Raw genomic sequence first — 27362 nt, forward strand, 5'->3', positions numbered from 1 at the left:
TCGGGTGGTGGCTGGGTGGCAGGAGTAGTTGCCTGCTCCCATCTGCTAGTGGATGCATTTGATTCCTGGGTGGAGGTGGTGGTTGTCCGGTGGCGGTGTGGCCTGGCGTTCCTGGATGTGGTTGGCTGTTCCGCCTCATTGTCAGATGATGTGCCTGTGTGGATCCGAAAGGCACGGTATCAATGATGGGTGTGGATTCAGCAGACAGACATAGGTGCTAGTACTTTACGATGTATGTGCATTGTCATGGACATGGTGGTGGCCATGACATGGTGCATACATGCATGTGTCAGGGATGCTGTGTGGATGCATGTGTGGTATGCGGACATAGTGTGTGCAGTGGCTGTTGCCTGGGGTACTGTGGTATTTCCGGTTTGGGTGTGCCACACAAGCTGCGTGACATGGTGTTGTGTCTGTGACACGGATGTGTTACATATGTGACTGCTGCCTGTGGCAGTTGCTGCGTTGATGATGATTTAGCGGGATGGGACATGGTGGATGGGGCAAGTGGGCCACATGTATGATGTGTGCATCTCGTCATTTGCTGGTGGTGGTGGTGCTCGACACTGACGTGACTTTGGGCATGTGATAGCACAGCAGTGACAACAGCAGTTGTGCAGCGTCAGGGGGATGTGTGTCTGAGTGCCTGCAGGTGCATTTTGTGAGGGAGATACAGGGGACCTGTGTGAGTGGTGCATGGATGTGGGTTGCGGCCAAGTTTTATGTGAATGTGTGCAATCAGGTTGAAGGTGGGTGGACTGCCAGCAGGGCTGTTCTAGTGTTGGGTGCAGCATACTTGGCATGTTGGCCTACTCATTTGCATAGAAGGTACTAGGTGCGTGATCTGACATTGGGCTTACAGGGATTCACCAGCCTCATTAGATGAAGCACCTGCGGCCTTTGCATTTCCAAATCCCACAATAGCCTCCAGGTGCAGGATGCTGCTACATGTTTCTTCCCGGGCCTGGAGTTTGTTGGGTGATGCAGGTCCGCCGCCTGTGGCCGTGCTCTGGGCACGTTGTGCGGACAGGAGGTTCCGCACCCAAAGACCTAGATTGTCCCACCTCTTGTGGCAGTCCCTGACAGTTCTGGGGGTTGTCTCGACCGCAGACACCTTGCGGGCCACCTCCTCCCAGATGGCCTTTTTAATTAATTGGGTTTGCCAGCGTAGATCACTGCTGAAGACTTTGTCAGCGTTCTCCACTAGCATGTCCGCAAGCATGTTGAGTTCAGCCTCGCTGAAACGGGGCATGCGCCTCTGTGCAGCTGGTTGCCTTGAGCACATGTCTGGGGTCCTTTATCAATGCTTTGGATAGGGCTCTGACTCCTGTGCAGTGAGGATTGCAATGGATTGTGTTTTTATAATGGCCGCCAGTACATTTCCTGTTCCGGCGATCACGTTATTTCCGGTCACGGTAATACCGGTACCGGTACCAATGGTGCTGGTAGGTCCGGGAGCGCAGAGCTGGAATCAGTGTCAGCGGCAGCGAGGCTGCAGGTATGGGGGGTTTTGAGGCCGTTTAGTGGTGTTACCGGCATTCCGGTGCTACCGTTTCCAGCATGTTGGAATGCGTGTGCACGCTGACTCGGAATCAACCATTGATTCCGGCAGCTGTGCCACATGGACATGGTAGCACCGGCATGCCGGTAATTCCTATTTTCTACCAGCTAACTTGTAATGAGGCCCATTGTCTCTTTTCTTTGCCCACAGCCTTGTTCTACATAAACAACTGTTTGTTATTTTACATATGTCTGGTGCAGCCAATATGCTCTAGGACGGTTGTTGCCAGTGGTTATCCCTATGCCTACTGGGACAAAGAAGAGTAGACTCTTCTCATGTGACTCTTTATCGTAATTCACCTTATTTTGTTTTTCTTACTGTGTTCATTATTTTATATTTACTCGTCGGGTGTTGCAAAAGGCTTAAGCTGTTTTTTCCTAACGTCAAAAGGCCCTGTTTCCCTTCCCTCCTCATGCCTTACTTCTGTTATGTTATGTTAAAGGATATTTATACCGCACACTATCACCACCAGAGTGGTCCCCTGGTGCTCTGGCAGATCTGAAAAGCAAGATGGTAGGGTAAGTTAGTAGGACTGAGCGGGGAAAAAGCGCAAGAGAGCTGTGATGTGCTGTTGGCAGCTTCAGTTCAGTTTACACTATTCGCTGAGCGTAGGTGTGATTTATCGGTCGGTATTTGTCATGTGCTGTTGGGTGAGGCTATGTGTGGTTTGTTTCATTGTTGGGTTGTAGTGAAGTGTGTGCAGTTTGTTGTGCAATCTAGGTATGGTTGTTGTATGTTTTAGAATATGAGAGATGTAAGCAGAGGGATGAGATTTTTAGTGGGTTGGCTAGTGGTGGCGCTCCATCGTACCACCTCCAGTTTGGCCACCTGTGGTATGCGTCCCTGACGGTGTCACGTATTTTGGTGCTCGGGGGGGGGGGGGTCCCCCTTCTATATTATGTGCAGGATTGTGGGTTGTCTGCAGGTCTGTTTAGTGGTGATGTCTCCTCCACCCCCTGCTCCACCCTATGTCCCAAATAATGGATTTCTACACCACTTTGGCCTCTAGCATAACCTGGTGTGCAGCTGACATCGCCTTCCTGGGCCCCTTAAGGGTGGGGGTGCCTCTTCCATGTGCCCTTTAGGTACGTGGTCTTTCTGGTTTGTCTGTTAGGTCACCACTCATTCCCCTTCAACTCTTATGTCCTCTGTGGTTCAACCTAGGGCACTCTCATCTCTCTCGTTAGCCTCTGTTAAGGCCCCCCATGGGAACCCGGGTCTTCCTCCCACTCGGAAGTCTCTCCACCTCACTGCACTTGTCGTGGTATGCTTTAGTCCTCCGTCTTGCGATATGCGTGTTCCTTCGAGGGGTGTGGGTGTTGCTCATTCATTTTTGTCTGAGTTGGAAGCCAAGTTTTAGATGGCCCTTCATGGTTCGTATTTCTCTTGGGGGTCGAGGGGGTATTCCAAATGTTTGCGTCTAGGCAAGAGAATGCTGATCCACCAGGTTTTTTCCTTGTGTATGGTTTAGGTTTCAGGCATATGTCGTTGCTAGATCTGAGTGTTCTGGTCGGCTGGTAAATGGTGATTTTCTTTTGTAGGAATACTGCTCCTTGGCCGTAAAATGCTCTGTGCGTTATACGCATTGTTTTGAATGTAATTTGTTTTTTGGCTGGCAGCCAGTGTAGCACCTTTAGCTCAGGAGTGATGTGGTCTCGTCGTAAGAGTTTTACGAGGAGTCTGGCCGCTGCGTTCTGCATATGTTGCAGTTTCTTCAGTAGATAATCCAGCATTCTGAGGTATAGGCTGTTGGCGTAGTCTATCTTGGACATGATGAGGGACATGATGGCTGCTCAATGCCACGGAACCGATCCCCTCTGTGTTGCTGGCATCAAGTATTGCAGTCTTCGCCAACTCTGCTTCGCTTTTCGACCTCTTGCCAAGTTCCCAATTGCGGCACGGCTCTCTGGGCTTCACTCTCCCTTTCGGGACGATTTGCCCTCTTCATTTCATGATACTGTGCTGCGGTCTGCTGGTATGCATTAACCGCTGTGGAGTGCAGTCTCTCTGGCCACGGGTCCCTTGTCCACTCCCATGCGCTGGCTGCACCCGGCTGTTGTCTTTCCAAGATCCCTCGGGGTTGCTGTTCACTCGGTCCAATTATCTTACTTGTGCCACATGCACCTGGTAACCTGGACTTGCAGTCTTGGGGCAAGCGGTTCCCCAGTCCCAGTGTTTACTTTTAGGTTCAGCTGGGAAACCCACTTCATAGGTTGAACAAAGATGTTCCCTGTACTGCGGGAGCCAACACTCCGGGCTCTTTGGAAGACAGCAGCGACTCCACTGCTCAAAGCTCTGGTTTCTGTCGGCTCTGGGACTTTTGCAGTGGTTTCCTGCTGTTGTTCTTAAATTTGGGGTGTTTTGGTCCACTCTCTTTTTCCTCCCTCCAATTTTCTTCTTTCCGTCATCCACGTTTCCAATTACTATCCACTTCACTCTTTCTTCTACCACCACGTTTCCTGCTACTGCTTCTACTGCTTCCACAACAAACAAACCGTAGTCTTTCTTCTCTGTTATTGGTTACCTTACCTTTTGAGACACAAAAAGGGACTAGAATGTGGTTTCTGGTCCTGTGATCGTCTTTCCTCTACATGTGGTTTCCTTCTCTCAGTCCATTCGTATGTAGTATTGCTTGATCTTGTATGTGAGTCTTGAGGGTGGTCAAAGTGGCTTTCATTGGTGTCAGAGACGCTAGTGCAATTTCTTTTTGGGGGAAATTGGGGACGTACCCCATGGGTTCGTCGCACTAGGATATACTTGTTTACAAATTTTGAAGGTGTTAATGGTCCCACAATATCCATCCCTATTTGAGAGAAGGGGACATCTATGATTGGGAGAGGCTGCAAGGGTGCTGGAGGAGGGTTATGTGGAGCTATCTTTTGACACATGGAGCATGTCATGACAAAGTTTTTAATGTCCGTTGTGGTGAATCTGACAGCCTTGTCACTGATTCCATGGAGGGAAGCTTCTCCTGCTTGACCAGTCAAAGGCATACGCCACCTGACTTTGACATTGGAGGTGGCCATCTGTGGGAGGACAATGCAGGGGAGGACAAACACCAGGGAGGAAGAGAGATATTGATTAAAAACAACCCTTCAGATAAATTGCTTAGTAACAGCCATGCACCTTTGCAACACTGAAATATGGATTATTGTAGTATGGAGGGTGAATTCCCACATTTTTCTAACCAACAACACTGTTTGCCTAGACCCCCTTTCTAGCACTGAAATGAGGAAGAGGGGAAGAGGGATAGAGTAATGTGGATGACCAGTTGCGGTAAACCAATGCTGCGCTCTAGTCGTTGATGAAGGCAAAATAAGACCGGGACATTAAAAATTGATACAGGTAAACAGCAAGGGAGAGAGAAGCAGAGAAAGAAGCAGAGAGAGAAGCAGGCAGAGAAACATCAAGACTGGCAGACGCTGCAGCTGCGGCTAACTTGTTCTGATGCTATTCGGAAGGCTGGGATGGAGCGGACTACAGCGCGCTGTACAGAGAAGAGACAGGGCATAGAGAAAAGCGAAACCGGGAGAGGTTTGCCGCATCCCTGTCAACGGCAGCTAGAGCTGTCATATGCTGTTGGAGGGAAGTCTGAAGCAGAACGGCCCACAGAACTCCTTATTAGCCAGCGGACCGAAAGCTGTGGGTGAGACGTGAGGAACGCTGATGCAGCTACAGAAGAACCGTAAGGCCGGGTAGAGAGAACGGGTTGCCGGGGTGCTTCACGGTGAATGCAGCGTACGATAAACAGTGCGAGAGAGCCCAAGTGACTGGAAGTGAGAACAGCTTACAAATATTGTTAGTAAAGACATATAGTTGATACAAATATTAATATTGGAAGGACAGTGAAATTGATACAAACATTATTAAGAGCCAAGACAAGATGACAAGAGAAGTAAAGCTGATGCGGGCATTGTTAAGAAAGGGTCGGTGACCCAGTGTATGAAAGTATGGTTTTCTGGGTACAACAGAGTGAATGAAAGGCCCAAAAGCCCTGGTGGGATAGTGAACCAGGCAATGTGGAAAAGCCATGACAGAATAATGAACCAGGCAATGTGCGAGTCTGGGATCCGCACCCAAGTAAGAAAGTTGTAACACCCTGGCGGGCGAGTAAACCAGGGGTAAGAAGAAGAGTAAGAGAACCAGGGGATTGAAACCCCAATCTGAAATTATTGAACATTGAAAAGGGAGGACCCATAATATAAAGCGAAGTTATAGAGTTGCAGTACCCTGGCAGAAGAGTACACAAGGGAAGGGAAAAGACTGAGAAAGTCCAAGGGTCAATACCCCTCTATGAAGTTGTGAAAACAGTAATAAAAGAGTTGTATGTGGGTAAAGGAAAAGGCATACCTCCTTATACAAGCCATTCAAGAGAACTATATATATATTCAAGAGAATTATTTACTTTCAAGGCAATTGTATATTTTAATGGTAATTCAAGCATTACCCCCTTCGAATAAAACTTTAATAAAGTAACAATTGAGTCACTAGAAGTGGGTAGGTAAAGGAAAAGGATTGAGAGCAATCAAATGGCTAAGAGCACTCCCCTTTGAAATGGAGTTAGATAACGACAAAACGGGACATGATAATTCTTTTAAAAGGAGGATGAGAACCACAGAGTGAGAGATCCCCAAAGAATGGAGTAATTGAAGATGAGGCAAAGGAGATCAGAATGTCTATCTTCAGAGTGAGAGAAACTGGAAACCTGTCCAAAGGTGGAGTTGTCCCCATTCTCCCTTTTTTTGGAACTGTGAAATAAAACAGTAGACAAGAAGAAGGACTTAGGGAGGGAGTGGTCTCCTTCTGAAAACAATGAAGACCCAGATACCGCAGGGTGTGGCGCGCTATATAAATAATAAACAAACAATGGAATATTACAGACTTTTACCGTCTGGACGTTTCTGGAAGACCAAAGGAAATCGAGGGGAGGGGAAGACACCTTTCCTATTGGAACTCTTTTTTGTTTTTCTACACCTTAGACCTTTATGCTGGTAACTTTGGGAAAGTTACAAGTATTTTGTTACAGAAAACCCTATGTACACATTATATTCAGTTTAGCGTCTAAAGGTCAGTTTAGGGATTTTGGACACAAGATGGAGGACGTTTTATGGTTTAACATACTGACACAGACCTTCCTTGGTTTTGTTGAGGCTGGGAAACCCCACTTAGAATTAGGGACAGATAAGATTTCTCCAACCCGTTTTCTTTTATGCCAAATAAAAGTCTGTAACCCACATTTGAAAATCCACTGTGTCCGAGTAGTACTCTTGATCCCCTACACATGTATATCCTTGGCCAATAGAACCAGCTCACTACTTGTCCCCGAGTTTCAGCAGTTTCGAAATGTCCAGGAGTGAAGTGGGTGTGGGTAATTTCAACACCACCCTGCGGTGGCTTCTGGGGACTATTTGGGATCGAGGGGTACCCTCATTGGTGGCATCTCCTCTGTATAACAATCCCTTTTTAAAGAAAATAAATGGACCATCTTTCCTTCTGCCTTCTTCCTCAGGGATGACTCTGAGGAAGATTTCAGCCAGCAAAGCATCATTACGTTGTGTGAACGGTACATCTGGGATTAACTCAGTGTCCCACTCCTCAACTCTCCTTTTGGGTAGCTCTCAGTCTGGGTCTGGATCTCGGTCAGCTTCCCCAAAGCCTTTAGCCCCACTCTCTGTGTAATCTAGCTCTGGTACTTCTAGGAGTTTGGGCAACAGTGCACTCTCCAGAAGTCCCTGAGCAATCTTCTCCTTGGCTTTTATATGACAAGCATGTTTACGTTGTTCTGGAGCAGGATTTTAATATCTCCTCTATAGTCTGGGTCCAACACCCCAGCCATTACATCTAGCCCATGTTTCCAAACAAACCCTGATTTGGAAACTAATAGGATGTATGCGCCCTTGGATGCTGTCAAGGCTAGATCATTGGGAAGGCCTTGTCTCTTTCCAGGCTGTATGGTTATGTCATAGCTGATGGAGAGATCAACCCCAATAGACTGTGTAGTGCCCATATATGGTTTAGAGGCTTGGTCCCATAATTTGGTGAATCTTAGGGTCCTCCCAGTTTGTATCAACTAGGCCACATCCCATTCCTGACATCATATGTAAGGGTGCAGAAAGAGGAGACTGGCGCACAGGTGGCATGGTTATTGGCATAAACTTGTATTATACCAGAAATAAAGAGAAAACCACCTCTCCCTAACTCTAAGAGGAGTTTCCCTACCTCAACTAAAAATACTAAGGATTCAGTGAGGGTGTCCGTGTAAATCAAGGGTCCACCATCTAATGTCAAAACCCTACTTCTGTCCCTTAAACTTCTTACTAAACCGATGAAGTAGTGGATCTTCTGGGTCCAGAATAATGGCTCCTTTCCTCTGGAAAATGGTTCACAGTACCAATCCCTTTGATGGGATCTTTACCTGATGGAATGACTCCCTTCCCCAGGTCGCAATCCATTTCCAAGGCACAAAACAATGTTCCAGATTGCAAAGCAGTAACATTCTGAGTTCAAATTCAAAAGGTAAAGTTCCAGCTCAAACATCAACATTCCCTATTGCCCATAACTGTTTCTTATTTATTGGGTTTCTGGAGAATCCCTCCCTTCTCCAGGTATCTCGTTCTCAGTGTTTTCACAATGCCAGGGGAATGACTCCCTTCCCCTGGCTTTGACCAAATTGGTTCATTAACTTGGCAAGTATGGTTCTGGTAGTCATGGCTGGCTGGGATTCTGACCCTTTTATCTTATTCTTCTATCTTCTTGTTAATACTGCGATGAGGAAGATGTCATTGGCCTTCCTCTCGGCTTCCCACTATTCAGGAAGGGGCTCCCAGCTGATCCTTTCGGGCTTTCTCTGCCACCTCGGCTTCGCCACCAGCCACAGCATGAATTTGGCGGCTCTCTGCAGCCCCTCTGTACCTGCCACCGCCGTCTGGGGTCCCAAAGACTTCCCAGCAATCCGCATATCTTTTTTGCATGGTCCGTGAGGATGCCAGTTTCTCCGCTGCGTCTGCCAACAGCTGTGGGGTCCCTCTAGCTTCCATGGACTTCTGTTGTCCTGCAGCTGCTCTGCTGCAGTCTTTGAATTCTTCCCGGTTGTGTGGCTTTTCTCCTCCACACCTCCCAAGCTTCAGGAACACCTGGAGCTTCAGTCAGGCAGCTTGCCGTGCTGTCCTTCCTATTTTGACTGGATCCCTTTTCTGCGTCCTGACCTGCTTCCTCTTCTCATGCCGTACAGTGTTCACACTTGTGCTTCCTCCCGGGAGGGCTCAACTCTTTGGTACGTACTTTGTCTGGTTTTATCTTGAATCTAGCAGAACAATTAGTATGTGTATGTTCGTTCTCTTGAGGACTCTGCATTGCTCTTCATGTTCTCCCCGTCCCAGTACCTCCCAAAGAAATCTTTCTAAAGTCATCCCTACTCTTCCTCGTCCTAGTTAATCCTGGATTATTAATGCTACAGAAACAAATGAAAGTGTAGGCAACAGAGGGTTGAGTAAAGGAATAGGAGGCTGTGTAGGAAGTGGGTGGAGGTGATGGAGGGTTGGCATACCGCATTTCTCTTGGATGGTCACCCTTGTCCTTTGAGGGGGAGTTTCTCCCCATGAGATCCTCCTGCTGAATGACACCCCCAGGGGGACTATCGGGGAGCGGCCGCACCTCCCTGACCTCATGGGAAGGGGCTCCTCAGAAGAAAGGAACGACATCGAAGGAGTCCTCACAAAACTCTAGAGATTGTTCCAATGAATGGGTGGCAATTGTGATGGTTACCCAGATCCAAGAATAGTTCTTAAATAGACGGGTGACAGCTGTCATACTTGCATACTGCATACCAGAGCCTAACCTCCACTGCAAAGACAGTCTAATTCCCCACCTGGAGTTGGACAGGTTTTGCAGCAGAGAATAGTGCTGTATCCAAAGCAAGGCTCTGGAGAGTGTACAATCTCTGTGCTTAGTGTAAGAGAAACCACTACCCCTGAGCACCTGGCACGATTACTATTGGATTGTAATATTGTCGTAAGTCTGGGAACCAATGCATATTACACTTGTATGTATTAAAACATGATATGTTCTCACTAAACCAACACGTATTTACACTTGCAATATAGTGTATTTTGAACTCTGTGAGAAACCTGAGGGTATTCTCACTCCTTCTGCCTCTGGATCCTCTACGCAGGTGGTCAGGGAAAGGCCATTGTTTTTGGATCCTGACCCTGGGGGTGGAGAAGGGAGGGAGGATCACCTGGGTGGAGGGTCCTTGAGGATTGGGAGTGGGATGCCCCTAGGCGAGACATGGTATCCCCCTTTTCCTAGTAATAATCAACCTAACCCTCCCCCAACCTTTATAGGCTGTTACAAGCCAATTCCCCTCATGATTCCACATATAACACCTGACAGTACTGAGACGAAGAAGAGGCAACTGAGAGTAATGCAGAATAACCCCTAGGTACTTAGACCAGGAAGCAGCATCCCAAACACTGGTAAGGTCAGGCATGTCTACCTAATTATAGTCAGGCAGCTTTAATTAACCTGACACACCTGCAGCCTGTTAGAGGGCTGCAGGTGTATAAAATGAATGACCAACGAGGAGAAAGAGGGCCTGCAAAGAAAACCAACAAAGAGAGCCATGAAGGAGAAGCAGGTAGACCAGCAGGGGACCTGCTATTTGAGGGACAGCCAAGATGGAACTGGATGTCAAACCAGGACGCCGGCAGGCCCAGGTCTCAAAGAACGCTGTCAGCGTTTACAAGAAGCAGCAAGGCAAGCAGGGATCTTCTTGGCAGTGTCCCCCTTCCCAGTGGAAACCGCAGCAGAAGCCGTCGGGAGCAGGAGCAGGTCGCTGGTAAGTGTCAGAGGGACACACAATAACCAGGGAGCTCTGAACAGGACCGCAGACAAGTGCCTGTCCACCTATTGAATGTCGAACTACATGAAATCTTATCATTGTAAGAAACCAAGGTATACTGAATACCTCTATATGAGATTTAGACTTTTGATCATCACATTACAGGGAAACTTCCCCATTCAATTAAATAAATACATTGAATTGCGAACTTTAAAACACCTTTACCTTGAGACAATGCAAGTGTGCCTTCCAACTTGAATTTGATTAAGAAATATAAGAATACTTTTTAACTCTTAATTGAAACTCAAATCATAGTAAAGCCGTGTTGCTCAGTGACTTACATCTAACCTTACAATAGACTGCAATAAAGACTAAAGAAAGCATGAGCAATGAACTTTAATGAATGAATGCAGTGTGGCAAGACAACTACTTGGCAAAGGGTGTAGGATACATGGTGGCAGGGCCACGAGACGATTCAGGAAAAGACAAAGGATATAAGATTGCTGTGTTGGTCTCCTGGTTGTTAGGGTGCAGAGTCAAGTAAGGCTGACTTGGAGGACAGGCATAAGTGCCAAATAACTTGTATGTTGGGCTGAGAAGTCCAGGGACCCTGGTTGCGCGACCAGTGATGGGTGGACTGTGTGGTCTGAGAACTGTGCCTAAACTAGAGGACCCTGAATGGTGAAAGCTAAGGACACCCCGAAACACGCCCAACAGGAGTCCAGGGATCCTGGTTGTGTGACCTGTGATGGGTGGTCCGTGTGGTCTGACAACTCCGCCTAGACCAGAGAATCCTAATTGGTGAGATCTAAAGACATCACGACACAATCTCACCAAAATCACTGCAACACTTTTCAACTACACTTGTCTTGAAACAGAATCCTGAGAGCCTTTTGTTCCGATTGTACTATTTAAAACATGGGGAAGGGAACCCCAAGGATTGGTATTGGTCTATATTGCACACAAATGAAGAAGGTAACCTTTGAAACTTTTCTTCCATGGACCTTTCTTATGCTTGGGGAAGGGGAGCTGAGAGAAAGCTGTGAGCTGGAAGAGGCTCAGAACTTTGAGTTAAACACTGTTTCGTTTGAAGTTTGACATCTATAAACATTGGTTTAATAGTTTCTAGAATTGCTTTCCTAGTTTCATTCCGGTAGGGAAAATCCACATTAGCATAGGGCAAGTTATGCTTTCAACCATCCTGACATTTCAGTTAAATAAACCGCTTTTGTTTAAACTTGAAGTCTGTTGTCTGTGTTGTGCTTCATGATGCCTTCACAACTTCTAAATAGAAACACGTTACGAACGCTCTCATAATCTGGTTGAGCAGTTCTGTATATTTTTTCACATGTAGAGCTAATATTTGCACTTCCTAATATTAGCCCATTCACTCCTACAATTGTAAGGCAACCTATAACCAATCAGCAATGTATGTGTAGCCGTTGTTGAACAGTAAAACTTAAAATTATACTTAATGTAATGCTGCCAGGATTGTCGAGCCGAAGGGACGGGTGAGGTTGTACCTACCAACCCATGTGAAACTGATTAAATGAAAACGGTTAAGAATTTCTGTCAAAGGTCCTTGGCTTCAAATGGCAGTTAACTAAGAAAAACCTAAAGTCAACTTAAAGGCAGGGATTTAAAAAATACAGGTACATATTTTTAAATCCCCTGCAATGATTCCACTTATCCTAGGGGAAGCAGAGGCTGGCGTTATGTACTGTGGGGAGGCTCAGGATCACCATGCAGTAGTTTAGAATAATAAACTCCTATTCTTTAATGGGCACCATTGTATGTACCTCATTATACTTTGGCTATCCCCTGGCAAGGCATGTGGCTGTCTTTAGACATGACATCATATCATCTCATCTCGGCAGCCACTGAAATATGGCCTTGAGAGAGCTGATTTTCAAAAGCTGTCCTTGCTTCTTATGCCCCTCATAATGGTCATTTAAGGAATACATTCAGTTGCATAGCCAAATAAAGGATTGCATCTATGGATTCCCGTAGCAAAGGAGGTGCATTTTCTTTTCTACCCTCCCCCCACACTCCATTATCAATATCTTTGCAGAGATGTGTGAACATGTTTTCTGCATGACACTCCTGTACTTCAAACCCTAGTGCAAACCCAGCGGGACTCATTAGTCCACTCCGGGTGCCAATTTTAGCGACGGTCTGGGGGATTCTGTTTTCTTTTTCGCCAGTCTATTCTCTACAACTATCCGTGTCACCTTGGGGTGCTAGTCTGGGCTGCACTCATCTCCACTTCTCCAAAGCTGTAACTGAAGTGCAGTTCTAAAGGGGGCAACATCATGTGTCTCAAGTGTTTTTTCACACCAGTGGATGTATTCCTTTAGTATGGTTTAGACATACAGTTTAACAAAAACCTGATTCTTTGCTCTATTCTTTTCAATAGGAATGATTTTGTCTGACTGAGCCAGGAGCGGCTCTTGCACTTTGTGAATTCATAACCAATTCCAAACCAAGGAGTACATGTAGCTTAATTTGGAGTATGTGTATGTGTGTGTATGTGTATATATTTTTATAAAGCGCCGGTAGCCCGAGGGCATCAGGGCGCTTGAACATTACAACATAGAACAGAAGAAAGCAGGCAAAATATGTTACATCATGCTGTACAGGTACAATTAATAGCACAATCACATTCTTGGTATGGAAGAAAGAGCAAGATATGCAAGTCCCCCAGGACAAAAGATGCATTGCATGTATCTTTATTACAACAATAGGGTTCCATTCCCATTCATACTTAAATGACCACACACATGTATATACCCCCACACACAACTACACCCCCACAGACACACACTCTCACACATACACACACTTACATATATGCTTGCAAGCTTTCTCTCTATCCCCTTCTTTCAAGATAGGGAGTCAGTGGTGATGGGACTAAGGGAACAAGGTTAGGGTATGAGGTGTAAGGAAGGCATGGTATCAAACACTAAGACAGACACAAGTGATCACAAATCAAGGGTGTTTATTGAACTTTCAAACGGGTTGGTAAAACGCCTATCTATTCCTAAATCTAAAGATGGGAGCAAGCTACGACCATCAAATAATAATAATGCAGTCCCAGTAGAGTCTTGTCAAAATAAAAGGGCCTATACTAACAAACTTATTGCCAATCCTTACTTGCCTCTCCTTGCCCACGTTTTCAGCACAGGACAAGGCGGAACACTCGAGCTTATCACACACTGTGGCTTAACTGGCACATGGATTCAGTTCAAAACCTCAGCATCAGAGCCTTCTGTGCCAAAGTCTCTTTGCCATTCAAAGTCTCTTATTTTAGAGGGCCTGATGTGACAAACAAACATCAAAGTTCCTTTCTTCTCAGGATTTCATATGCACAATTTCTCAGGTGATTTACTGTTCACCCCGGGTCCCCCTACGCTGGGCTCAGACCCACTTCTGTCAGGATTTTCACATGCACAATGTTTCAGGTGATTTTCTGTTCACCCCCAGCCCTCCTCTGCCGGGCTCAGACCCACTTTAACACAATGTTCTTAATTGATCTCCCGCAATCGGGCTTGGATCATTTTATCTAATTTTCCAATATTTCCTTTTATTTTCTAGATCAAAAATCAAAGAATTGATTTTGCTAAGGTTTTGCTATAACCGCCGCAGGACCACTTTGATTCAGAAAATCTTTCTCTTATTCTTTACTTTCACTTCCGCCACCTCTCGGCTGGATACCTTACAGAGACCTTCGATTGAGCACGCACGCTGTGCCGGACCACTCCGTCAATGATATTGTATCTTTTCAAATTTCAAACATTCATTTGCAGTTCAACTTTACTCTTTCATCACACACATTTTAACAATGATGGTTCCAGAGCTCGGTATACAATGTTGCTGCTTGCAACATTGACTTTAACACAGACTGGTCTTGTATCAGTCTCCCCAACTCACCGGCTGTGTTGAAGTCTGTCGCTACTTTTTTCTTGAACCAAGGATGGAACCATGGCGGCTGGTGCTTCTCCCCGACTCGATTAGTCATGTAGGAGGAGTGCAGGTACCTGCGACACACAATGCAGGTTTTTTCAGACTTGTCTCCAGGCCTTAAGCTGTCCAATCTCTGGATCTCTTGATCATAACGTTTTCTTTGCAGAAAGGCCAAGGGAATTTCCCTCCTTGCAAACCACTCGTAGTTCACTGTCTTTCGGCCCTCATGCAGTTTCCGTCTCAAAACTGCCGTTTCCTCGTCTGCTTTGCCTCGCTCAGAGTGTGCTTTCGTGCTCCGCCTTTTATGGTGTCCGGACATTTCATCGACAAAATTCGACCATTTGGTTTTCGACGAAATTGGCTCGACTATTTGTCCAGTCGACCAATTTTTTTTATGAAATGTCTGGTAACCGCCTTTTATCCGTTTGGGGAAGCTTAATGGAAGTCAGATGTGAGTGTCGGTAAGTCATTGCCTTACCTTGCCTGACCAATTGTATTGGGACACATCAGGTATACTGCTCCTGTGTTAAGTCTGTTTTCTCACACAGCGGGTTGCCCGTATAAATGTGTTCATGTAGGAAAGAAGGGGGGTTAGAGTTCCTACGTATCCTTCCTAGTAGGATGTGGTAAAGGTATTACAGGGAAGGGGATATCGCATCTTGCCATCCGGTGTCCCGCTCCCACTCCCCGAAGACCCCTCACCCAGGTGATCCTCCCGCACTAGTCCACCCCCAGGAATTGGATCCAAAAGCGATGGCTGTGTCCTGGCCACATGGAGAAAGACATTAAACCGAAGTGGATTACAAGGAGGGAAGTTCCCTTGACATTTTCGACAAGGAACTGTTACTTTCATGGAGCCTCAAGAATAGAAAGCGTAAGACCAGGAAACCAGGCTGAAGAATCCTGTATTGTGTGTCGGAGGTACCAGGAGCCCGCGCGCATCGATAATCAAGGTGAGGAGAATCGCCCGCTGCCCTGGTACTGTCCTTGGCTCCAACAACAAAGCAGTGTTAGTGATAACAACACAGCCAGTGAGTTGGGGAGAACGATACAAGAACAGTCTGTGTTGAAGCAACATAGTTTGGTGAGCGGTCGAACGGACATTATATGACACGCGTGTGATAACCAAAGCGAGTAAAGTTGAACTGCAGATGAATGATTGAACTTTGAAACCAAGATATCCGATACCTATGACAGAGTGCTCCGGCACTGTGTGCATGCTCAATCGAAGGTCTCTGTAAGGTGTCAAGCTGAGAGTTGACAAAAGTGAAAGAGTGGCAAAGGATTGTGAATCAAAGTGGTCTTGCAACGGGTCAAGACAAATCCTGTGCACAATCGAAAATCTTCGATGTTGATACAGTAAAGAAAGTTGATGACAAAGTAGAGGAAGTTGGTCCAAGCCCGATGGAGGGAGAGCAATTGAAAGCTTTGTGTTAAAGCAAGTTTGTGTTACAATAGATAAATTGGTCCGAGCCCGGCAGAGGGAGACTGATTGAAGAATGTGTGTTAGAACGGATCTTAGCCCGGCATGGAGGGAGACGGGGGGAACCGCAAATCACCAGAGATATTGGATATGTAGAAATCCTAAGAAAATTGTGTATATGTGAAAATCCAAACTCTGTGTTAAAATGGATCTGAGCCCGGCGGAGCGGGATGCAAGGTGAACAGTAAATCACCTGCGAAAAGTGTGCGTAGGAGAATCCTAGAAGGAAGGGAACTTTATTATTTGTTTGTTGCATCAGGCCCTCTGAAAGAAGAGACTTTGAACAACAAGGAGGCTGTGGCACAGAAAGCCATGATGTTTAAGATTTGAACTGCACCCTTGTTCCGTGCTGAAAACTTGGGGAAGGGAAACCAGTGGCTTGAATATCCTGAGATATAATTTCTTGAACACTTTTCTTTTGCATAACATTGTTTCCGACACTATATGTATTTAGAGGTAAGGATTGGCAATAGGTTTATTAGTATAGGCCCTTTTTATTTTGACAAGACACCAGTAGGACTGTGTTATTATTATTTGATTGTCGTAGCTTGCTCCCATCTTTAGATTTAAGATTAGATAGGCGTTTTCCAAACCCAATTGAAGTTCAATAAACACCCTTGAACTGTGGTCACTTGTGTCTGTCTTACTGTTGATACCATGCCTTCCTTACAACATACAAACATTTCATAAGTACTGGGCGCTTGGTCGGGTCTTGAGTGAATATATAAACATTTCATAAGTACTGGATGGGTGGTCCAGTCTTGAGTGAAAATTTAAACATTTCATAAGTCACACGTCCGGTCTTGAGGGTTGTCCTGACTTTAAGATTCATACATTCTTTTTGCATCATGGTGGGTTGGCCCACAAATGCTAATGTTGTTCCATAGAGTTTCCTAGTTCTCTCGTTGGAGTGTAAGTGCTATAATTAGGAATATGAGTAATCCAGCATAATGTACTCTGTTAAAAAAAAAATGTTATTATATTTGCTACTGGTATTCATAATCTTTTTCCATAGATTACCCCTCTAAAATATTATCCTGATTCCCTGCATCCTTTTGAAACATCGTACCATTTAAATGGATATAGCCAATATATGTTGTTTCTGTGTGCCGTTTAACATATAGAAAGATAATCTTTCATTTTGATTTCACAGGGGACTGAAATGAATAGGAAATGCAAGATGGCCAATTGGGAAAATGATCTGAAAATGTAACACCATGAAAAGATTAACTTGAAGCCATTGAACATATGCCAGAGCTCCCAGATCTAAACAAGGTCTTGGTGCCCGTGTGCTCAGGAACGGTATGTGTAGAAATCTATTGAAGTAGTTTCTTTTATCACTTACATCACATTATCCCTCACCAAAGGACAGTGTTATCATTGGAATTAAATGCTTCTTGAAAATTAATAAAAGAAACTGTGAAACAATTAATCATAGGAAAACATTCAGCCTAGAGGGACATTGTGTTATTTGAAAGATAATGAAAATGGAAAAAAAAACAATGTACAAACTGGATTGGCAAACAGAATTAGTTCGTTTTGTTTCTATGACATGTCTGTTACAACCTGCCTAACTTGGATAGTCATTCAATTAGTATGATACCTGCTACAACCAGGGAACCCATGCGGCCATTGTTGATGTAAATGCAAACTGGACATTTCAAGAAAGTTACAGCACAACATTTCCACAGAGGTGACACAATCTGAACTCCAGAGATCATCTCCCATAGGAAATATGGAAGTATAATAATGTACATCTTGAGAAATTGCTATTGAGTACAATCTAAATCTCTTTGGAATCAGACTAGCCCCTGTCATGAAGCATTTGGTCAACAAAACTCGGCCTGTAAATGCTAACTGCCCAAAAAGATCTTATCAATGCTCTGAATGTGAGAAAACATTTATTCAGAAAATACACCTTACAGTTCATTTGAGAACACATACAGGAGTAAAGCGCTTTCAATGCTCTGAATGTGCAACTAGCTTCAGTAGAAAAAGCACTTTGATTGCACATGAAAGAAAACACACTGGAGAAAAACCTTATCAGTGCTCTGAATGTGCAACTAGCTTCAGAGAGAAAAGATACCTGGTGTTACATGAAAGGACACACACTGGAGAAAAGCCTTATCAGTGCTCTGAATGTCAAACATGCTTCCGTCACAAAAGCAGTCTGGTTATACATGAGAAAAAACACACTGGAGAAAAACCTCATCAGTGCTCTGAATGTAAAACTAGCTTCTGTGAGAAAAGAAGCCTGCTTAGACATGAAAGGAAGCACACTGGAGAAAAACCTTTTCAGTGCTCTGAATGTGAAACTAGCTTCAGTAGAAAAAGCACTTTGACTGCACATGAAAGGAAGCACACTGGAGAAAAGCCTTATCAGTGCTTTGAATGTCACAAAAGCTTTAGTCAGATGGGCCATCTGGCTCAACATATGAGGCTACATACTGGAAAAAGACCTTATCAGTGCTCTGTATGTCAAAGAAACTTCAGTCAGAAAGGCAATTTGGATATACATATGAGGCGACACACTGGAGAAAAACCTTATCAGTGCTCTGAGTGCCCAAAAAGCTTCAGTCAAAAATGGGGCCTGGTTCTACATGAGAGGCTACACACTGGAGAAAAACCTTATCGGTGCTCAGAATGTCAAACAAGCTTCAGTTTCAAAAGTAGTCTGAGACAACATGTGAGAAAACACACTGGAGAAAAACCTTATCAGTGCTCTGAATGTGAAAAGAAATACAGTCATAAAGTCAATCTGGTTGAACATATGAAGCAACACACTGGAGAGAAACCTTATCAGTGCTCCGAGTGCCGAAGAAGCTTCAGTAATAAAGGCAGTCTGGTTAGCCATGAGAGAGCTCACACTGGAGAAAAACCTTATGAGTGCTCTGAATGTGAATCTAGCTTCAGTAATAAAGACAGTCTGGTACTGCATGAGAGAAAACACACTGGAGAAAAACCTTATCCGTGCTCTGAATGCCAAACAAGTTTCAGTAACAAACGCAGTCTGATCCTACATGAGAGAAAGCACACTGGAGAGAAACCTTATCAGTGCTCTGAATGTGAAAGTAGCTTCAATTCCAAACTCAGTCTGGTTCAGCATGAGAGAATACACACTGGAGAAAAACCTTTTCAGTGCTCTGAATGTGCTGCTAGCTTCAGGGAGAAAAGACACCTGGCTTCACATCAAAGAAAACACACTGGCGAAAAACCTTATCAGTGCTCCGAATGTCAAATAACCTTCAGTCACAAAAGCAGCCTGGTTCTACATGAGAGAAAACACACCGGAGAAAAACCTTACCATTGCGCAAAATGTCCGAAAAGCTTCAGTCACAAAGGCAGTCTGAGTCTACATGAGAGAAAACACACTGGTGAAAAACCTTACCATTGCTCAAAATGTCAGAAAAGCTTCAGTCATAAATGCCATTTGGCGGTGCATGAGAGGAACCACACTGGCGAGAAACCTTATCAGTGCGGAAGATGTCAGAAAAGCTTCAGTCAGAAAGGCAATCTGGCTATACATGAGAGAACACACACTGGAGAAAAACCGCATCAGTGCTCAAAATGCCAGAAAAGTTTCAGTCAGAAAGTGCATCTGATGGCACATGAGAGAACACACACTGGAGAAAAACCGCATCAGTGCTCAAAATGCCAGAAATGTTTCAGTCAGAAGGTTCATATGACTACACATGAGAAAAAATACTGTGGAGTAGGAAAGGTTAAGTCACAAAAATAACATACTATAAATAAACCTGCACATGGTTTTCTGCAATTCTTTATGGGTTCTGTTCACAAAGCAGTTTATTACTTTGAGATAATGTAAAACTATCTAAAAAATACCCCACTCAACTGATATGAGGCAAAATCATAAGCACCTGGCTATTGCTAGAGAGGTGTCAGTCGTAGTAATTACCCTGCATTGCACAAGGAAAAAAATAAGGTGTGTGGACATACCACATGAATGAAATGTGGAACAAAGCAACAGGAAAAAAGAGTTGTAGGTGTAAGATAATTAATAAATACATGAATACACGTAGTCAGGACCACTTACTCTGTTTATAAAGGAGGTGACGTGAACTAATTTAAGACAGCTTTTCATATTTCATAGGTCCTGTAGCCATGAAAGGTGTTCTTTACACAGACACAACACTTTAACATAATAATTAATTATGCATAAAAGTATGCACAAGTGTTCTTAGGTCCTGCAGATCAGCCAATGACCAGGAAAGGGTGCGTTTCCTGCACCGGCAGATCAGCCAACCACATAGCTGTCAGCTAGCAGCCTGATGGCTTCACACCATTAGGTGTTATCTGATAGCAGCCTTTTAACTTCACACAGTTAAGTGTTATCTGATAAGGATTCAAGTACAGAAAATTGACAGACGTGAACAGAAGCATCTTTCACATTAGCAAAGTCAAGGCCCATAGGGAACAATGGAAAACACTGAGCAACAATTAAGAAAGATATCCCTTGATAACAGACAGCCGGCTAAAATAGGCCATAGAAGCATACGATGCTGTGATGTTGCAGAACTTCACAGATGCCATAGAGTACAGTGAAGGCATTTACTAATGGGTCCAGAGATCCCACTTTGAGATGCAAAAAGAAATCTAACGTAGTTTCACATAGGAGTTCTACCTCGAATGAACAAAGTGACATGCTAGCTCTCTCACTGTTCCAAACAGCGGATATGACAATCCCACATGTGCAGAGCCGCCATGTTACTTGATACATATATAGCCCAGCATAAGTAGGGAAAGAGAGAGATGGAGGGAGCCCAGCAGACTTGATAGTACATTTCAAGCCGGAGGGGCTGGGAAGGAGTGCAGAGCAGCAGCATACAAGCGAGACAGCCAGTCCCAGCTAAGCAAAACTCATCAACCCCATAAGGAGCTGTTTAATTTGAAGCACACTCAGCTCTAAATGTGAGTGACAGGTGGATGCTTGCTGGGTGCATAGAGACTGTTGGCGTATAGTGTAGCGTAGCTTAATAAGAGATAAAGGTTACCCATGCGTTTAAACTAAACCACCACTTGTTATATTACTTGCACATTCAAATATGCTCTTTGCCCACATAGCAATCTTGTTTATAGGTGTGATGTTCTGTTATATCTGCTTTTGCTTTAGCTTGTTTAATGTGAATAAGAACCTTCAGAAGATAGGGGGTCATATTAAATGCATTAACATGATAACTCCTGTGTCAAGTGTATACTTCACACCAAATGCGTCAGAGTGGTATCTCTGAGTCTAAGAACTTTACAATTCATGACTGTATATGTTTAATCATGTTAATGAGCACATGAACCTAGGCATACCTGTCTCTTAGCGCTGGTTCTGTTTTCACAGCCTCAAACGGGCCTCAAACAAGGTGGAGACAAGAGGCTTGTGGTCACGCCTAATCATTGGCAACCAAGACAGAGGCAAAGTACACTCTACAGTGGGAAGCTCCCTTTGGCACAATGCTAATCGTACGAGGAGTACATGCAACAATTCTCAATGATTAAAGCTGATTATTAAGCTAAGATGCCCAAAATAGAGGTTCACTGTCATCCTTTCATGTATTAACAACATATCTAACTGGCTACATCGACCCAGAGAGAATTAATGGAGGAGATGAGCATTGCAGAGCTCAGGCCCTTCGGAAAATTGAACTTAACTTGTGCAAGCACTTTCCTAATTCCCACCAATGAAAAGACACTTGTGAATAACAACTTGTGTAAAAGTGTACCCACCACAACTGTCATCCCTGGCCTAGATAAGTTGGCTGCAACAGTGCTATCTCTTAACAATCAACCAAAAGCCTAGGCAATGTTTTAGCCAATTATAAATGGTGGAGGTCCCATGACAGAAGCCAGTAGTAAAATCCAAAGACTCAAGAACCGTAAGCCTGGAAACTATGCACAGAAAATGATCGGCGTGAACACTGCAATGTCTGCTTTTCAAGATCATTTTAATGCTCATCAATGGATCTCCTATAAGCATGAATCGGCCTCTTCTGGAGACTAGAAAAGATGAATTGCTGCCCTTGTTGCCAGAAAACCTCCAATCAGAATAATTACTGCTAGAAAAAAAACTATTTGGTTACCTCTTAGGAGAACAATGGATGAATGGCTTCTATTGAAATTAAATACACCAAGTCTGCAATTGTAGGCCTACCAACATACCTGCCAACATCAATAGATCCAGATATTTAAAATGTGTTCTACTCCAACTTCTGTCTTCCAAATAAAAATAAAATAAATAAATAAGCAGTGTTTCAGGTGTTTCCTCTTCTGTTGTAATCGCGGAAGCATAGCGAGGAAGCTATTATGTCAGATTGTGTGAAGGGCACAGGAATATTGCTTTAGCAGGAGCATTGCTGCAAATCCATCAACAAATTAATCAAGAGGGGGTCTGCCTTTCCCATCCTTTTCCTGTAACCCTCGCTCCGTGACACCCCATTTGTACCCTTAATGATCCATATTTCTACTTGCATCCATATGTTTGTATTTGATTACTCTATGCGCTTGTTGTACAGTATGCCGATGCTGCAGAGTGTAATGAAATATATCTATGGAATGTGAACTATTGCTGATGTAATACCCACCCCCAGGTGCGGACTGGCCTATCTGCCATTCTGCCACCGGCCGAATCAAAATGGACTAGCCACTCTGGAGCCGGTTTTATGATCCACATTAATATCCATGGAGCTTGGCTTGATTTTTGTAACTGAAGATGTACTCATTACGTTGCCTCACACAGCGTGCCGTATGTATTTATGAGTAGAATGCACACAGTGTCAGACGGAGAACATCATCAAAGAAAAGTTAACACTTAGTAAGTGTTAACTTTGCTTTGATGATGCACCAATAGCATGAGTCGTGGGGCTGCCAGTGCCCCAGCCATCCACTGGCTTGGCGCTAGGGGTGCAGCTTCATGTTCTCTTCAATAACACCAACAATTCCTGTTGTGTGGGGTTGGCTATACATTAAGTTTGCTTTTGCCTGCCTTGGGTGGGGGCAGAGTGGGGCTGACCCGGGGATGACTCTTGAGCCTCACCCACTAGGCAGGGTCAGGAGGCCTGTTGATATGTAGCAGGCTGGCAGTGGCAGCCAATCATGCAAAAGACGCGTGGGCCGTCATGCGCATTGGTGTGTGCTGGGTGCCACACCCTGCACAATGCGCAGATATTCGATAAGAAGTGTTGATGACAGAAGAAGGGGCAGGCCTCAAGCAAAGCATACCCGACAATGGCGAGGGGCCTATACCAGCTGCCTGGCCCAGGCGTGAACTGCAATGGGGAGTCTCTGGAGACACAATTTGTGCATGTGGGTTACACACAGTAAGTAATAAAAACATAAAATTGAATGGGCCAGCGGGGGTCGGGAGTCGGAGAAGAGGCAATCACTCTGAACGAGAACAGTCAAGTGTTTGTAATTAATTGTTACTATGTCTGTTAGTCAAGAAAGGGCCAGAGCACTGCCACTCAGTTAGTGTGTATCACGGCCGTGCAATCATCATGTCAGCATGACCAACAACACATGCAACTCAAACCAAAAGGGGATGTTTGAGCACAGACAAAAAAAATAAGAAGAATAAAAAAAATCACATTTCCAATCAGACTAAATGAGTGTCTTTTGAATGTAGATCAGCTTTTCTCAAGCACCAGTTGCAGGCAGCAGCATCCCTCCCATCCATGGCATACAGTGGTGGGAGCATGAGATGACTTAAACTCAATGCTGTTCCTGGCGCTGTATCCGGAGCTGGTTGCAGAAGGGAGCCGTGTTGTGGTCTGTGTGCGCCATTACTTGCAACTTCAGGCTCAGTGTGAGCTAGACAATGGTTGGGGGGGGGCAGCCTTTGTAGTAGTCCTAGTCCTTACAAAAGTGCACCTTGGGAAAGGGGAACACAATCCTAAAACGACACGTTTATGTGTACATAAATGTGCACATGCAGGATTGCCAATTTGAATGAATCCCAGAACAGCACGCTTAAAGTAACGTGGACTCGGCCCACATGAAACAGCTTCCCTGGACAGACCGGGTGCAGGGAAAGGTGAAAGGTCCTGTCCTGGTGGCGCATGCAGGGCTAGTTATCTTGGTTGATGTGAAGTTTTTGAAATAGTATCATTTTGCAGCCTTTCATTCTACTAATTGAAGCGTCGACTTTCTCCAAATTCCCATTCCCTTTGACCTTTATCTTCCTGTCTCCACCCTCCATATTCTATCAAGCCTGGCCCTAAGTATTCAATTGAATCCGATTTCTCATAATGTGGGCCCAGGGGGTGTTCACTTCTTTGGGGTGCTACTCGTGGGAGGGCTCTACAAATGGAGGATGTCTGACTACAGTATAGGCGAATCAGGCAGGACTGGTTCTGAAGTGGTTATCTGCTGCGGCAAAGTCAGGACAGAGTTACCGAATGTGCAGCCTAATGTATAAAACATTAATGCTGCTGTGTGATGCTACTCAGCGGAAGAGATGTTTACGCTGCTGTCAAAGGTGCTATGCTCCTATCAGTGCTGCTTTGTGTTAAAGGCATATGAATGTGATGGTGTTCTGTGGTGAAAACACTCAGTGCTGCCCAGTGGTAAAGGCATTTGATGCACTCCAGTGCGTCAGTGTTAAAAAAGCACTGTGAAGGTGGTTAATTGTAAAGGTTTAAATTGGGTGGGTCTGGGAGGGAGTGGTGACGATACAGTCTTTAGGTGGCTCCAGTGTCACAATAAATATATGCAGGAAGCTCTATGTTTTGACCTGGGCTGCCCTGGGTCTGTGTTATCGTACCTGCTGGCTCCTTCATGCAGGGAGATTGAATTATGTATGTCACACTTATCAGGTCATGATCAATCCTCTCTGAAAGCTCTCTAAGACTGAAAACAAAATGCATCCACGCCACGTGTCTCTTTTTAACCCATAAGTGAAAACGCTTATTTTCTAAAAATCTCTGAAATTTGACATGGACAAACCAATACAGGCCAGGACAAAGCTTCATAATTTTAGTTTACAGAAATTGAAATTTCCTTTAAACTGAAGAAAATATTTCTGCATGTATGTGTATTTTGTGCATGCCCCTTGACTAGGGGTGTCCATTGCACAGTGCTTCTTGTAAGAGCTGATTTCCTACTTTTTTTTTTATTGAAACGTTGTTTTTAGTTTGTTTAACAAACTTTTACAACTTTTAAAACTTACATTTACATTTCATACTCCACATTTCAATTCTGCAAACATTTCTTTTTTCAATAAAAATGAATGAATAACGTAAAAGAAGGATATTGAGCAAATACATCAACTAAAAATGAAAAAGAAAAAAAATGAATACCCCATTTTCATAAAAAGTCTACATTTCATAGAGGTTACCTTGGATGACCACAAAAGACAAAGCAAGTTGATTTCACATTTTGGCATTTTGACTTATTCACCATATAGAAAATCTGGTCATGTCATGATTCCGCCAGATAAACAGATATATAGGCTATTAAGTTTGGTTAGGGCCTCTGATATAACTCATTTACTATTTGTCTTTATATCGTTTTTGTGAAAAACAATCCCAACGTTGTTGCATCACAAGAACAAATACTTCCCATATTGAAGAGAACCTCAGATGACATTCTCAAGAGGAACACCACAAGTTTCTGCCATTTTGAATTTTTTTTCCAATTCATTATTTAGGATAGCCAGAAATCTGGGAAGCCGTAGGATGGCTTTGGTGGAATTACCCCACATACATGATAGCCATAGTCATTCCCTTGAGGCAGCTGAACCTCCCACTGATTCGATGCAGAATATTACCATGCGTTGAATTTCAATAAATACACAGTTGGTGATCAGATGTTTAAGGGACTCCTGCATGCATGGTTCATTACAAAATCTGCACTCATCACCAGGCTTAACTGCAATGTACGTTGACCAGTTTTTTATTCTGTCCAAAGTGGACAGTTGATTTAATTTGAACCTCATATATAGGTCCCTGGATTTAGGGCATGGAAACTGCAACAAATAAGGCTTGTGTGGTAGACGACTTGAAGAGAATTTGGCCACTTCTTTATAGGTTTTTAATTTTTCAATAGTGTTGATTGTCTTACACCAATCATGCGCAAATAGACAGAGTTTGACGTGCTTGCCGAAATTCTAAGTCTGCCGGGGTCAGGGCGAGCTCACCCAGCAGTACAACGATTTTCCTATAATATTTTTCAATTGATGGAGAGTTGGCGTCACTTATCAATACCCCCAGATCTTCATATAGGGATTTTTTCGGGGAGAATAACATTTTTACCAAGTTTGAAAGTGGGCGCCAATTGTACCGGGCAGATAAAGACGTTAAGCCTAATTCCTGCCTTAGCACCACATTAGGGAGGGAAATAGCCAGATGCAGCACCCCCTTCCATAAGCGTCCTTGTAGCTGATCAAGAAATTGATCTATGTCCGCCAAACACATGTCAAGTGCGTATAATATGATCAACTCCACTTTGAGAGTGTAGAATTCAAGAAGAGGAAGTAAGGAAAACTTACAATATTTCTTGAGTACCATGCGCATTTGGTTAGTTAGAGTTTTGCCCTTTTCATTTAAGATGTTCTTCCACATTATGGTTGCATTGGAATCGGATATTTTATAATCCAGGTATCTAATTGTTGATGCCCTGGGAATGAGAGTGCTTCCGATAGTCCACTTCCAGGAGCAAAGACGTCTCCTAAGGTTCTTGAATATGAAAGATTTTTCTGCATTGAATGATAGGTTATGAGAGGAATAATATTCAGCAAATAGAGACAACTTAGTTTGGAGTATTGAGGGTGTACGATCGAAAATTACAATATCATCAGCAAATGCAAGCCAATGAATTTTAAGATGCCCCAATCTTGCGGGGTAGCTGATTTGTTGCACCCAGATGTCATTAATGCCACATAAGTACAAATTGAACAGTGTGGCCGCCAGGTTGCAACCCTGTTTTACTCCAACCCCAATAGGGATGGTGTTGGTGGTTGCACCCGCCTGATTTACTCTGACATAATATACTGTGTTTGCATGTAGTTTTGCTATTAGGAAGATGATGTGTGATGGAATTCCCATCAAACGCATTTTCTCCCAAAGCATCCCCCGCACCACGCAGCAAATGTGGCTTTCAGGTCTATTGAAGCCATATATAAGGGCCCAGCGTCAGGAATCTTTGTTTTGGCAAGCAAGTGTGCCATTAGCGTCGCATTTAGTGTTGTTCCCATCTGGGCCCAGAAGCCAATTTGAAAACGCGAGAGGATGTTATGTTTTTTCAAGTGACCATGCAATTCCCGAAGTAGTAAGATTGTAAACACTTTGGCGGCGGCATCTATGAGGGCAATGGGCCGATAGTTTGCAGGGTTATCCCTTGGGTCTTTTTTATGGATTGGCACAATTATTGATCCTAGCCAAGAGGCAGGAATGTCTAGGGAAGTTAAGACATTGCCAAATTGAGATTGCAATAATTTGGCCCACAGCCGGGGATGGCATTTTAAAATGCAAGAAGGAATACCATCTGGACCTGCGGCCTTGGAGTAATGGAGA

The 27362-nt window shown here is 44.2% G+C and overlaps 1 protein-coding gene across 1 annotated transcript in view; it reads left to right on the plus strand.

The window, feature by feature from the left end:
• The window catches only part of LOC138492736 (zinc finger protein 268-like), a 77243-nt gene extending 55307 nt beyond the window's left edge, over positions 1-21936 (plus strand). The window contains exon 2 of the mRNA XM_069620112.1: positions 17000-21936. Coding sequence (XP_069476213.1) covers positions 17663-19585 — 1923 coding nt within the window. The 5' untranslated portion in view covers positions 17000-17662 and the 3' untranslated portion in view covers positions 19586-21936. The remainder of the gene's footprint in view (positions 1-16999) is intronic.
• Positions 21937-27362: the final 5426 nt, after the last annotated feature.

The sequence above is a fragment of the Ambystoma mexicanum genome, chromosome 10 (genome assembly GCF_040938575.1).
Source record: "Ambystoma mexicanum isolate Mex_15411 chromosome 10, UKY_AmexF1_1, whole genome shotgun sequence".
NCBI lineage: Eukaryota > Metazoa > Chordata > Amphibia > Caudata > Ambystomatidae > Ambystoma > Ambystoma mexicanum.